This window comes from Cryptomeria japonica, chromosome 10 (assembly GCF_030272615.1).
Source record: "Cryptomeria japonica chromosome 10, Sugi_1.0, whole genome shotgun sequence".
NCBI lineage: Eukaryota > Viridiplantae > Streptophyta > Pinopsida > Cupressales > Cupressaceae > Cryptomeria > Cryptomeria japonica.
Genome location: NC_081414.1, coordinates 311,813,254 through 311,828,068, shown reverse-complemented (window position 1 = coordinate 311,828,068; position 14,815 = coordinate 311,813,254). Strand labels below are relative to the sequence as shown.

Here is a 14,815-nt window from a genome sequence, read left to right as displayed (position 1 = left end):
TAGTTAGTCGTCCCAAAGGGCAATTGGACGCGACGGTTGGTCGCACCCCTTCGGGTATTATATATTGCGTACCTTTCCTTCATAGTGGCATCATAATAGTCGTATCAGATGTAATGTTATAAGCACTTGATGTACATGGACTGTTGAATTAATATAGAGACTGGTTATTTAATATATTTCCATTATGTTATGTGCATTTACTTTCTACATTTAATCGTTTACCGTACGTGGCAAACATTTGGCGTCGTTGCCTAGACGTACTCGGGAACGGAAGACACGGATGGCGCACGGACACGATGGGCCTACCCGTTGGTGAGGTAAACCCAGAGGCCGACGACACCCAAACAAAACTTTATACAGGAGAAGACAACGCAACGAGAGAGTTCTCAATTCTGCTCCGGTAGCCATCCAGACCTACGTCCGACAAGAGGCGACGAAGGCGGAAATCCCACCAAGTGCCGTGTGGACAGCGTTGGAGGTGCGGGATGGCGCCAGACCAAGAAGGAATTGAACCTTGAATCTTCTGTATTCAAATAAAAGTGTCATTGACACGAGTTGTATCTGAGGAAATGCATTGCGAATTATGGAAATGTGGGAGAGGGTGGCTACCGAGATAACCAGTGGGGAGGATGAAACAACAATAACAACACAAGGAGCCGGATCCAATACGACTCCAAAGGTCGATCGATGGTACAATGCAGAGCATGCAACCAGTGTGGGCACTTCGCCAAAGAATCTCCCGCATTGGTCCCGTGCCTCTCAAGTTGCCTGCCCGACCTCTCAAGTCCCCTTCCATCCTCTCAGGTCCCCCTCCGGCCTCTCGGGTGTCCTTCTGGCCTTTCGGGTCCCCTACGCGCTTCACGTGCTAGGGTTTCAATTTCGATCCGTTGGTGGCAAGTCTATTTTCAATGGCCATCAAAAGACCTGGAACCACAAATTCTACAAGGACCACAGTCTCCTTCCCGTACATAAGAAGAAGAAGAAGAATAAAGATTTTGAAAGCTCCGGCCTTCCACACAGGGTTCCAATCGTTGCCGACACAATTGATCTTTGGATTATCTACGTCACCGAGGTTTGGGGCGTCTCCCTTCCAATATTCTATGTATTCTGGTAGGTACACATCCTCTGTTACTTGCTCTGGTTCCTCTACTTCGAGCCTGTAGCTCTGGAATATTTCATAATCGTCCATCTGCCAATGGAAGAGCTCGTTCAATGACCCTGTCTCATCCTCGAAGCACTCTCCTAGTTTGAGAATCCCTTCGTCGTTGGGCTCCCTGCAGCCTCGTCCTTGTTCTGCTTCGTTCCATAGATCTCGGCGACTATTTCGTTGTCATCTTTCAGGAAGCGGAACTCTATCCCAAACTCCTTCTTCAAGTCGGGCCATGTGCCGACTTTGGCTTTGTCCATATCTGAGTACCAGTCTATGGCCACTCCTCTCAAGGTTGCTGGGAATTGTGTTACCCATTCGTCTTGGTCGGTAACACCGTTCGCTAACCATATGGTTTCGCACGTTCGACAATGGCAGACGGGATCTTCCTTCCCATCGCCATTGAACTTCGACAGTTTCTGTTTACTCCCCATCGATGGGGGTCGTCTTCCTGGAGGTGGTTGTGGTTGTCTCTGGGCCCCTGCGCCGCTCCCTCCAATCCCTCCGGTGTCGGTGGTGTGTCCTGCGTGGATGATTGGACGTACGATGTTTTGCCTGCCGAGTGTGGTACCTACCGTATGGTTATCCTCCCCTTCGTTGTCACCCATGCCCACTTCTGGCTCCCTTTGGTGATCCTCACTTTGTGGTGTAAGGGATAAGTTTCTGAACCGATCCTGGGTCTCTTTGACTAGATCTCTCCTTAACCTTGTTTCCTTCAGAAACTCTTCGTGGCTCCGCACCCTACGGTGTTCTGGCGACGCGTAGAAATTTCCGTCGGCTTCTACACCCTCTGTGACACCTCCTTGGTTCCCCTCAGGCCACCCTTCGGCAGGTCGTCCTTCGGCAAGTTCCCTCAGCCTCCGTCTACGTTCTACTTGCTGCTCCAGAATCAAGGCCCTCTGCACAGCCTCCCACTCGTCTGTTTCTGCTTTTTTATTTCTATCTTTATTTAATATATTGGGCATAAATCACTTCCGTACATAGCAAGCACACGCCATGTACAAAAAAACACTTTTCTTATTTTTCCTTTCGGCCACAATTTATCTCAACATTGTGCCGGGATTATTACAGGGTTCAATTTCCCCTTCGCCTCTTGCCATCACGCTCTATGTCCCACGATGATTGTTCCGTTTGCGCGTCGTCGGCCTCTAGGTTAATCTCACCGACGGGTAGGCCCATCATGTCCATGGGCCATCTGCGTCTTCCGTTCCCGAGTACGTCTAGGCAACGGCGCCAAATGTTTACCCTCTCGGGTGAATAACTTAAAGCACACAGATAAAACACGTAATGCAAAATAATAATGCCATAGATATCAGATGTAATATAAGAGATGTTATTCCCTTCCTCATTCGTCCTCCCCCCTCACAAGTTACATTCGGAAGTATATAAAGATACCGAGGGGGTGCGAACACCAACCGTCACACCGCAACTACCACCCCGCGGTTGCCAACTAACCAAAACAATTACACATAATTAACTAGTCTTATGTTTGTGTACAATAATGCCGCTAACATACATCATTTTGGTCACAAGGGCACCACTATGAAGCCAATGTCTATGAAAGAAGAATACGTGAAGGAAAACATATTGAGAAGATGTGCATAGGGGTCAAGGATATATTAGCAGCATGCAAATCTTACATCATGTAGAATATTAAAGAAGTGATCGGTAAGGTGGCTGACTTTACATCGAGGCAGGGAACAATAGTAATCACAAACTAATAAGCGGCAATCTCATACAGGATCGAATTAGTTTGATCATGGAGAGTGACTTCCTTAACTTTATGACATTGACTTTGTTAAGAATAAACAACTCAAGATCATTAAGAATCCTGCCGTCTTTATTGGAGCCCAAGAACAAAAGGGTTATGGTCGACTTTGTTGGTTGAATTTCTATATGCCCAGCAAGTGTAATATGAACACAGCAGTTGTATTAGATAATATGTGGCAGTGATAATGTCTGGAAATGCATCAATTCTATTTGTTAAGAGACAGTGCATCGGTTTGTTAACAGCCAACATAATAAGCCAGTGATTAAACAATGATTATTTTTGCAGCGATTTATTTAAGAGAAGCTACCTTGTTTAATGATGTGATTTGTAAAAGGTGAGAGGTGTGATTATAAGTGAGCAGTTGTAATTAGTTCAAAATAGAAACAAAGAACAGACAACCTTTCAATAATGGTTTCCACATTGAAGAGTCACAACTTTATATAAAAGAACATAAGAATAGATATATATGAAGATTGAATTGGAAGACGAGGGGGGCATCGAATCATTTTTATCTCTTTTATATATATCCTATTTGGATCACTCACCAAGAGCACCATCGTTGCAAGTTCATAAAGAGAAATCAGAAACAGCATAATATAGCTATAAGTGATATTATATATCTTTTCATATTCATCAAGATAAATCAAAAGCAGCAAGTCCACATAATCACTATAAGTGATTGGAAAGATAATTGCATATATTTAAGAAGCAAGATCAGACATAGCAATAGCACTGCTTTATGTGATATTGAGGACACTTGCAAATTTATAAAGTCAGATCAGGAATAGCATTCATCGCTATAAGCGATCGGAAGATAATTCATATTAAAGATCATCCTAGCATAGTTTGTTATCAGACATATCAGAGACAGCAGAGATAATCTTAATGTTGCATTGTACTTATTGCAGATATACTGATCAAAATCATCTTTAATAGCAGTAATATTGTTCCCCTTTATCATATCAATTGTATAACATAAGGACAATCATTTAGAAGTGGTATCATAGACTATTATTCTTACTTCAATCTTTATCATTTTAAGTGTTATTTGAGACTTTGAGAAAAGAAGTCACTTGCAATTGATTCTTTGAAAATTAATTGTCCCTATTTCATAAGTTTGAAACTAATGGGACATTACAAAACAAAATATATGATAATCTCTATTGATGCCATGAGATGTGAAAGGTTGAGCAACATGTTCCAACCATTAATTGAATTGTACAACTACAAATAGACCAATATTACTAGTTTTATGAAATATGATAACACAAGTACAAGCATCTTCATTCCATTCAATAAACTTGTACTATAGAGCATAAAGAAATGTGAACAATAAAAATAAATGTGATGCAAAAGCATACCTGTATATTCTCATGCATGGAAGCAATTATCTGTAGTTTAAGAACAAAAAGAGTTATATGTCTAGTAAAAAATTACATCATATAAGTTTCATAAGCTCTAAATTGTTGATTTTTTTATAAATTTTTCTAGATCAGCATAAGCTCTAAATTGTTGTTTTTTTTACATTTTTCTAGATCAGCACAGTCAAATAGAAACTAGAATCATAATGTCATTGCATACAAAATTGTTTACAGAAATGTATCGTGAGATAATTTTCTTAGATAAAAATTAACACTTCTCTATCAAAACAAAGAGAAGTAGTGAATCAAAAAAATTGAAATTTTGGATTCTTTCTCAACAGTTCAGGCGCATGCATGATTCACCTTCAAATAAAGCTGGTAAAGCGTTTCTTGGTAAGATTGTTTGAATGATGAGACAATCTTCAGGAATTCCTACAATAACACAAATGTATTAAAGAAAAAACATTCAGCCTATTAGCACATGATATCATACAGATACACTAAAAACAACTGAACTTGTACAATAGCATGCAAATTTAGGCACTCTAATGTCTATAACCAACAGCAGTTGACTCACATTAATGCTTTACTACAACAATGATCAGAAACTTCATGGGAATCTTTGACACAAGCAAAATCACTATGATTCAAGAGAAAAGTAATTCAATTAAAGATTCCTATACAATATGGGTATTAATATTCTACAGTGTGTAATACTTAATATTACTCTGGCCAATTATCATCAAGCAAGACTGAGTGGCCCAAGAACAAACCACAGCCCTTCTCTATTTCCCATGTTAAGATAAAAAAATGCTTCATATTTCAAATGTTGTGCATGTAGAGTCATACGCTATAATGTCCCCATTTTCATGAGGATCAGTTCGCAGAGGGGCTTGGTCTATTACTTGACCCTCATAGGCCAAGTAGTTGATAAGAGGGGCACTTGGGCAGTTGCTTGTGGCTTCACATTTCATTTTTATATGATTTTTGGTGAGATGATGTATTCTCGCGTATGATGTCACGTATGCTGCTAATTGCACTTTATATTATAAAGATATTTTAATATTTTCTAAAGTGCAATTAAATATTATTTTTAAGGTGCAATTAAATGTTATTTTATAAAAGGGAATCTTCTAGAAGGGAGGCTGATCCATGTGAGAAAAAGAATAAATAGGGGGTGAATCTCATTGTTTGGCATGGAATGTTTTGACACCTTTGTTTGATAGCTTGTGGAGCCAAGGGTTTTTGCAGTTAATCTTCAACCATTGGGAACGGAAACTCTCAATTGGTAATGCGATTTTGAGGTTGTGAAATATCTTCCGAATTATAGTTGGTTGTGGGCTCTACCTCAGGAGTTCAACTTGGGCTAAATTTTGTGGCCAAGGGCCAAATTTACTTGCAGACTTGGTGATTTGAATCCAGACAATAATTTAGAGGGGTTTGCTAGAGAGCTGGATATCCATATTGATCAATCTGATTTATTTATCAGACATTTCCAGTCATTAAAAATCAGCTTATAAGAGCCACGATTTGCACATTGCATCATCCTTGGCAACGATTCTTCATGGTGTTTGCAGCGCTTGATACAAGGAGGATTGGAGATGATTCTTGATGAAGTTTAAGGACGAATTGTGGCCTCAACAATTAATCACAAGGATCTGTTTATTTCTGAGTTATCATATCAGTCATCTTCAGACATTGCCATGGTAGAACCACGATTTTGTTCATTGAGACCCATACTTGCATCGATTCTTCTCTCCAACTGAAGCGCTCTCATCCTAAAGGGAGATCGAAGGTTTTTGGTACCTGAAAGAGGACCCAGCAGCTGCTTTCCACAACCTGAAGTGAACCAGAACAAGGGCGATTTGGAAAAGAGCACGATTTGGGGGTTTGGAAGGACACATTTCCTGGTTATTGCTTGCTTCTTCACTTTCAGCATTGGGCGATCCCCTACCAGTTTCTTTTTATGTATTTGTAGTGCATTGATGGTATATCAGCCATAGGGAAAATTGTTGTTGCAGATGTCTTTAATCAGACCGATCAGACCTATCTATGCAATTGAATTATGTGACTCAGATATTGAGAAGGATTCCTCCCTAGCCAAGAGGGAGTTTTAATGATTATAGCTTCAGTCGGATTCCTTCTATGGGCCGACATAGCTACTCTAAATGTCTAATTGGCTTATCGGCCTTAGACATTTTATAGGATCGATTTATAAGCATTTATGTGCACCGATTTATTATGTATCCTTGTCGACTTTGTATTTGTATTTGCATATATAACTAATTGTTAATCCCGCCACCCTTGGTGAAAAGATGGATTAGTTATAATGTAACCTGTTGTCCTCATTTTTGTTTTCAAAAATGAAGGACCATTACATAAAATTTTTGTGAAAAAATGAAAAAAATTACTCTATGGCACGCTTCCCGAGGCAGAATTTCGACTAATCCTTGAACTGGCTTAATCCTCAGTCCATCCTCGAACTACGTTTCGAATTTCATCAAATTCTGGGTTCATTTGCTATGTCTTTCCTTCAGTCGGGTTTTAAAACCCCAACTGCAGGTCGAGAATTTTCTTCAAACTGCAAGTTTTAATGATATTCATTGTTTTGGTCTTTGTAGGGGAATTTTTGACCAATTACATGTGCACTTTTATTTCAAATATGTTACTTGTAATTTATTTTAAATTTCCCCTTTGTTGTTTTTATTTTTTTATTGTTTTTTGGTCATTTTTAGTTAAAATAGGGATTTTTTGGCTCAACTGCAAGTAAACTTGCAGTTTGGTCAAAAAACCCCTACTTTAATTGTTTTCACATGTAATAGGGATTTTAAATCCCCATTACATATGTGCAAGTAAACTTGCAGTTTGGTGAAAAAACCCCTACTTTAATGGTTTTTGCATGTAATAGGGATTTTAAATCCCCATTACATATGTGCAAGTAAACCTGCAGTTTGGTCAGAAAACCCCTACTTTAATGGTTTTTGCATGTAATAGGGATTTTAAATCCCCATTACATATGTGCAAGCAAGTATAACTTGTTGTAGGGATTTTATTTCCCATTTACAAGTATTTAAAACTTGCAGTTTGCTCCAAAAAACCCGATTTTGCCTTGTAAGTGAAAAAGTGACAATTTAAAATTGCACTTTGGTCCAAAAAACCCGATTTTGCTCATAAAGTGCATTTTTGACATTTTAAACTTGCTATTTGGCCAAAAAATCCCGATTTTGCCTAACATGTTGAAAAAGTGAAATTTTAAACTTGTCATATCCTCCAAAAAACCCGATTTTCATTGTTTCATACATTTTAAACTTGCTATTTGTTCCAAAAAACCCGAATTGCAAGGAAAAACATGTTTTTTGAAGATTTTTAGCAAATTTTTGTGGAGATTTTTTGGGAGATAGAAGGCTTTGTGGATTCCTTCCTATTTCCATGCATTTTTAGACACCTTTCACGCCACATGGAGGTTAAGTTTGCTGGTTTTTACGTTTATAACAGCAAACACGTTTTTGCTAAAAAAACCACGTTTTTCTTCATTAAAAATGCCACGAATCAGCAATGTTATGAATCGTTTTGGCTTGGTATGCTAAGGTATTGAGGTTAGAAAGAGTCTTGGCCATTTTCCATGCCATTTCTCATGCATTTGCTGCCACGTTTTTCAGTTTTTGCCATTTTTTTTAAAAACGTGGCTAGGGTTTTGGAATACGGTTAATTTCTTTTTAAGAGATATTCTTCTTTATTTCAAAGATTGATTATCTTTTGGAGAGGTATTTTCACATTGGAGCAAGGTAAGATTTATTTTCTTCTTGTTTCTTTTTTCTTGTTTTCTTGTTTTTTTTTCTTTCTAGTTGTAAATTTGTAAATGGTTGGTTCTTCCCCAAAAATCAGATTTTGTGAGAGAGATTTTCCCTTTTGTAAAGCAATTTTAGAATTGCATTGTTCTTCCCCATTTTCCCTCTTTACTTGTATTCGGGATTTTAAATTCCGATTACAAGTTGGATGAAAATCATTGTTCTTCCCTTACGGATAAAAGATTTAACCATCTTTTTTTTGAAATCCGGGTTGCAAGTTGAAAGTTCTTCCCATTTTTGCATTGGCAAAGTTCCAAGTGATCTTCTTGAAATTCATTTTTACCTATCTGCTTCCAATTCCCTCATCCGTACATACCAATTCATCCACTCATTTCACACCTTCATTCATTTTCCCCATTTAAAGTCTACTTGCAGTCAGCCATCCAGAACCCGAAATTGGTCCAAAATGCACTCAAAAAACACTTGAAAATGAGTTTTAAAGGTCCAATTACAAGTGCAAACTTGTAGTTACCCATTACACATATGAAGTTGCATGTTTGTTCCCACATTTACAAGTTAATGCTCTTGTTTTCCCCACACATGTGATGCAACTTTCAAAACCCGAAATTCACTGGTGAGCCCGTTTTTGCATCAATTTCTCTCTTCCCTTGTCAGTCCGGTTTGCACACACGATCTACCAAATCAATGGATTAAGGCATGGGCCTTATTTTGCAAGCAAATTTCAAGAATGAAGGATGATACAAAGAAGAAATACAACAACAATTCATGGTTGAGAGCATAAAATGCTTTCAAGACAAAGATGGTCATGACATGAAAAGAGGAAGGCAGCCCGTTCCCTCTTGAAAAGCTAGTATTACCCCAAGCAAGAAGACAAGGATGCAAGTTCCCGTTCCGGTTCAAGATGTCTTTACCAATCCAGAATACTTCAAGTTCTAGCATCCTGAAGCAACATGAAGATCATCACAGACAAAGGATGATGCAGTTAGAGTCGTGTCTTTAGACACATGGAATAGTTTTAGTTATGCATTTGCAATTTTGTTTTGACAAGTTACATGTAAAAATATTTTTTGTAAAATGCAAGTTACACATTACTTGCACTTTTGTAATTACATGTAAGACAACTACAAGTTGTGTCCGATTAGGACTGTAGTTGGAATAAGTCTTAGTTAGTTGGAGTAACTCTTAGTTAGTTAATGAAGTCTCAGTTAGTTATTGAATGAGTCTTGGTGGTTGAGAGAATCTCTCAAGTTAGTTAGGATCCTCCCACCTTTTTCTCAAGGCTCCTCTTCTATAAATACTGGAGGAGTCTATTGTAATATTTATCTTTTTGAAAGCAAGCAAAAAACTCTGCCAAATTTACAGCAAGAAGTCTTTGAGCTTATGAATGTGAATTGAAGGTTTTGGAAGAATAATAAAGAAGGATTACTCAAGTTTTGAGTCTTTGAGCTACATGTTTGAGTTTGAATCTCTTTATTTCTTCTATGCAAAGTGTTTCTAAAGGAGCTTAGTCCAATCTGATTTGAAGTCTTTGAGCTGCAAGTAGAGAAGATTAATTAGAATAGGAAACTCTCTTGAAGGAGCAGCAAGTCTTTGAGCTTGCGTCCATTCTTAAAAAAAAATTATTGTTTGATAAGAAATAGCAGCAAGTCTTTGAGCTCGCATTATTTCTTGTCTTCGTGTTAAAAGAATAGATTATTCCAGTCTTTGAGCTGTTATCTTTTATTCGTTGTAAATTTTAGTATAGCAAAGGGTAGATAGGACTTCCAATAGTCAAGTCTTTGAGCTTGATATTGCTGTCCCGTCCCGAAGGAAGTGACGGAAGTCTTTGCGCTTTCAGGAAACTTCATTTCTTTTCTCTCATTTCACTTGAAAGTAATTACTGCTGTTCATATTCAATCGCTATCCTTTTCTGTGAAGAGAAAAGGATATTGTCTTTCTTAAAAAAAGAAGGAAGACTGCTGTCCCATCCTGTTTTTATTTCAGTTTTAGTTAGATAGGGGGAGCCTTCCCTTAATTAGGAGAGTTTTTACTCGTGTGCTGTGGTTGAAATCACAATTTTGTATATTTCCCCTAAGTGTACAAAATTTTCAACCAACATAACCGCTCCTTGATGAAGAGGCATGTTGATTTATGGTAAGCCGACTTTTGAAGAAGTCGTGTTGCTTGGCACCACCCATGTATGGGTATATAGATCCGTTCCCTCTCACTTCCAAGGCATCGAATCTAATCACCATCCTTCAGCAGTTCGGATTACACACAAACAGATCGTGTCCATTCATCAGCAAATCAGTATCCTTCAGCAGATTGATTCTTCCTTCAGCGGATCGTGTTGGCATATAAGCAGATCGAACTTATACTATATACATTTCTTTGGAAGTTTGGATTGCACTGCGATCTAGAGTGAATCAATTTGATCATATAGCTTCAAAGTGTGAAGCATTTGTAAAGACATCTTGCTAATATATTACAAGACATTTGTTGCTAGGTTTTTCACCTTCAAGAGGAAGGTTTTCCCAGGGTATATACTGTACAATTGTGTTTGAATTATCTTCTATCTAATCTGATCATAAAACTTAACATGGTATCAGAGCCATAGTGAAGTAGATCGTGATCAGATTTCCCTACAACAGCAAAGTTCTCTTTCATCTCTCACCTTTAAGAAGGAACATCGAAGCCTCGAAAATTGTGAACGGTCTTAAAGTCGAGGATAGACTTGAAGGCGCATCAAACTTCACTTAGTGGAAGTTTAGAGTGCTTATTGCACTTGAAGAAAATGATCTTCTTTAGTTTGTGGAGGAAAAGGACCTATCTGAGCAAGAAGATTAAGAGGAGAAACTTCAATTCAAGAAGAATGCCATAAAAGGGAAAAAGATATTGATTGACTCCGTGAGAGATCATTCAGTGCCTCTCATTTCTAAGATGACAACTGCAAGAGACATGTTCAAGACCTTGGAAGGCCTATATGAAATTAACAACACAAGTAAGGCTCTTGCATTGAGGCAACAACTTCATCAAGTCAAGATGGAGAAAGGAGAATCGGTCATGTCATTCTTCATGAAGATCTCTGAACTGAGGGATCAACTAAGCGCTATTTGAGATCTAGTGGTCGATAAAGACCTTGTCATGTTGGCATTGAATGGCCTTCCTCATTCTTGGGAGCCATTTATTCAAAGTATAAGTGGAAGATCCAAATTGCCTAAGTTTGATCATCTTCGTGCGGATTGCATTCAAGAAGAATCTAGATTGGCTGCCAAGGGAATTGTCAAAGGGTCTCAAAATGAAGACACTCATGTTCTTGCACTCAATCCACCAAGAAAGGAAGAAACTGGAAGAAGGGCAACATCAAAAGGAATAGAGATCAAAGATCAGATTCTGCACCTGATTCAAAGAAGAAGAAGAAGGATCTCTCTCACATCCAATGCTTTAGATGTGACAAGTCCAATCAATATGCAAGGGATTGTTTGACAAGACCTAAGCAACAAATGGCAAACATTAATGAAGTCTCAACTCAAAAGGAAGTTGAAGACAACTCCAAAGGATTCTTCTTCATATATGCCTTATCAAGTAATGTTCCCACAGATAGTGACACTTGGCTAATTGATAGTGGAGCTTCTCGACACATCACAGGCTATCGAGAACATCTTTCGGATTTGGTGGAAAGGGAGTCTAATCTCCAAGTGATCATTGGAGATGATGCACGATATTCAGTGAAAGGATTTGGTGCTACATCACTCAACCTAGAATCTAGAATTTCTCTTCATCTAAGTGATGTCTTATTCGTGCCAAGAATCAAGAGAAATCTTGTGTCCATTTCAGCCTTGGAGGATAAAGGTTATCAAATAGCTTTTTTAAAAGGGAGAGTTCTTGCATGGCCAAAGAACTCCAGCATCAAGACTGCTCGTGTAATCGGGGAATCAACATAAGAGTTTGTATAAGCTTTCCACTCATCCAATTCAAGCTCTACTACATGACTCTTCCAGTTCCAGTGAACTATGGCATAGAAGACTTGGGCAACTACATTTCAGGGCTCTTCCATCATTGGAGAAGATGGTTAAAGGTATTCCTAAACTTAGTCATGTACATGATGGTACTTGTAAAGGTTATGCTATGGGTAAAAATATTAAGAGTCCATTTCATAGCAGTGAAAGTAGGGCAAAAGAAATTTTAGATCTTGTATATTGTGATTGATGTGGTCCAATGTCAATTGCATCCCTAAGTAGATTTTTGTTTTATGTAACTTTCATTGATGACTACTCTAAGAAGACTTGGATTTATTTCTTAAGGTCTAATGAGTCTGATGAAGTCCTAGGTAGATTTAAAGAGTTTAAGGCTCAAGTAGAAAATTTATCTGCAAAGAGAAATAAAGTTTTAAGGTCTGATAATGAAGGTAAGTACACCTCCGGTAGCTTTCGTGATTTCTGTATTGAGGCAGGGATCAAGAGGGAGTTTTGTGTCCCTTACAACCCACAACAAAATGGGGTTGCGGAAACAAAGAACAGATCCATTGTTGAAGCTGCAAAAGCCATGATCCATGATCAGGACCTTCAAACCTTTCTTTGGGCAGAAGCTTCTAGAACAACAGTGTATGTTCAGAACAGATGTCCACATCGGATATTGCAGAATATGACTCCAGAAGAAGCATTTTCAAGGATTAAGCCTAATATCAGTCACTTGAGGATCTTTGGTTGTCCAGTATATGTTCATATACCCAAAGACAAAAGAACCAAGTTGGAACCTTCTAGTGAGAGAAGAATATTTGTGGGCTACAGTGAAACCTCTAAAGCCTACCGAATTTACATTCTCAGTCAGAAGCAAATAGAAGTGAGCAAAGATGTTACATTTGAAGATGTTGCATTCAAAAATCTAAAGGTTCATGCATGGAGATAGTTGATAAAGATCATGAGACTCCTCAAGACATGGACATTGATCATACTCCTAAGATTCAAAGGGAGTCCACTAAACCTATAGCACATGATGATCCAATTGAACCTTTGGATCCTTGTGATATCCCCGATGTAATTAAACAATAAATCTAATTACTGTGTTGTAAGGCCCAAATTTGATAACAAATATTTCAGGCCCTTTTATTTAATTAGATTAGGCAGGTTTTGGTTGGTCATGTCGGCCTGTTTGTAACCCTTCGGGAAGTTTCCCGGAGCCCATATGTTTGGCCATGTTAGTCATTGTTGGGGGTATGCGAATTTTGATATTTTCCTGTCTTGTGCGAATTCCTGTTGGAGTTATGGTTACCGCCATTTCGGAGGTGAAAGACCCTCCCTATTTGGTACTTGCAGTTTCGGTGGGATTCACCCCTCACCCTACTCTGTTCAGTGTTCTTGTTCCAAATCTGGCAAATCTTGAATTTCATCATTGTTACTTCTGCAGTTGCGTATTCGTTATTCTGATTTACATGCATAAAGGATTCCTAATATTTTGAATTCATCATTCAATACACCTGTGGGAGATTAACTCCCTCACAAGTTGAAGTCTACCGTACCCTTCCCTCACCGTACGGTTACACTCCCTCCCCACCACCGTACGGCCTGCTCCCACACTACCGTACGGCCAGTCTCACACTACCGTACGGCCTATTTTGCACCACCGTACGGCCTCCTCGACACTACTGTACGGCCATTCTCACACTACCGTACGACCCAGTTTTGCACCACCATACGGCCTCCTCGACACTACCGTACGGCCCTTTCTTGACAATCGTACGCCCAGTCTCCTTCACCGTACGGCCTTTACTCAAGCACCATACGACTGCTCCATTGTACACCCTTGCTTCCTTCACCAGTACGGTCAGGGAACATTACAATGGTATCAGAGCTTGTGATATTGCTAGCCTGTCGTGTAGCGGATGCAAGTGTACACCAGAAGGAAGTACTTTTCAGCCGATCAAATGGGCAAACCACAGGACCCTACAAGAGAAGTCATGGCACTATTAAGGGAGCTAACCAAAAGCCAAGCTCAACTCAACAACACCCTAACCAGAGGAGAGCAACGACAACAAATCATGGAGGAAACCTTACAACAATTGGCCTTGGGAAAAACAAATGGAGAACAGAATGGACAGGGCGATGATTTGGTCACGGAAAGGTCAAACGTCCAACGCTCACATTCACGGCCGTTGATGCCAACTTTTCCTCAAAAAATCCGAAGCACCACGGGGGGAGCCAGAACCCACCTTTCAAGAGATGCAAGCACAGTTGAGTCAAGATTGGAGGGATGCAAATCTCGAAGGGGACATATCCTTCAAGGATTATGTGGAGCTCCGGATGAAATACTCGAACGGCAGAAGTCGGGGCCATTATGGACACTATAACAATGACATCAAACGGAAGGTTGGCAAGATCAACCTGTCATCCTTTGATGGGGTCGGAGCGACCTCGGCACGTGCCTGGGTTCAAAAGGCAGATACTTACTTCCAACTCAACCCGATGCCTGAAGATGAAGCTATCAAGTTTGCAGCACTCCACCTGGAAGGGGTCGCACATGAATGGTGGCATCATGGAATGGTCACTCTTGGCCATGACCAGATAACTTCCTATGTTGAATTCACAGAGAAGCTTGTAGATCGATTTGACGGGAAGGACCCAGAACTCAATTTCAAGGAGTTGGCGCAACTAAAGCAATCAGGATCTGTGGACAGTTACATCACAGAATTCTAGAGACTATCTGTGTTGGTGACCGACATCTCAGAGCAGAGATTGGTGGTCTTGTTCAT

General features: G+C 39.4%; 1 protein-coding gene across 3 annotated transcripts in view; it reads right to left on the bottom strand.

Moving 5' to 3' along the window:
* LOC131041778 (uncharacterized) overlaps positions 1-14,815 on the bottom strand; it is a 191,832-nt gene that overhangs the window by 97,106 nt on the left and 79,911 nt on the right. For all 3 annotated transcript variants that reach the window (XM_057974985.2, XM_057974984.2, XM_057974986.2), the window contains 2 exons: positions 4,643-4,711; positions 4,280-4,309 (listed from right to left, as the gene is read on the bottom strand). In XM_057974985.2, coding sequence (XP_057830968.2) covers positions 4,280-4,309; positions 4,643-4,711 — 99 coding nt within the window. The remainder of the gene's footprint in view (positions 1-4,279; positions 4,310-4,642; positions 4,712-14,815) is intronic.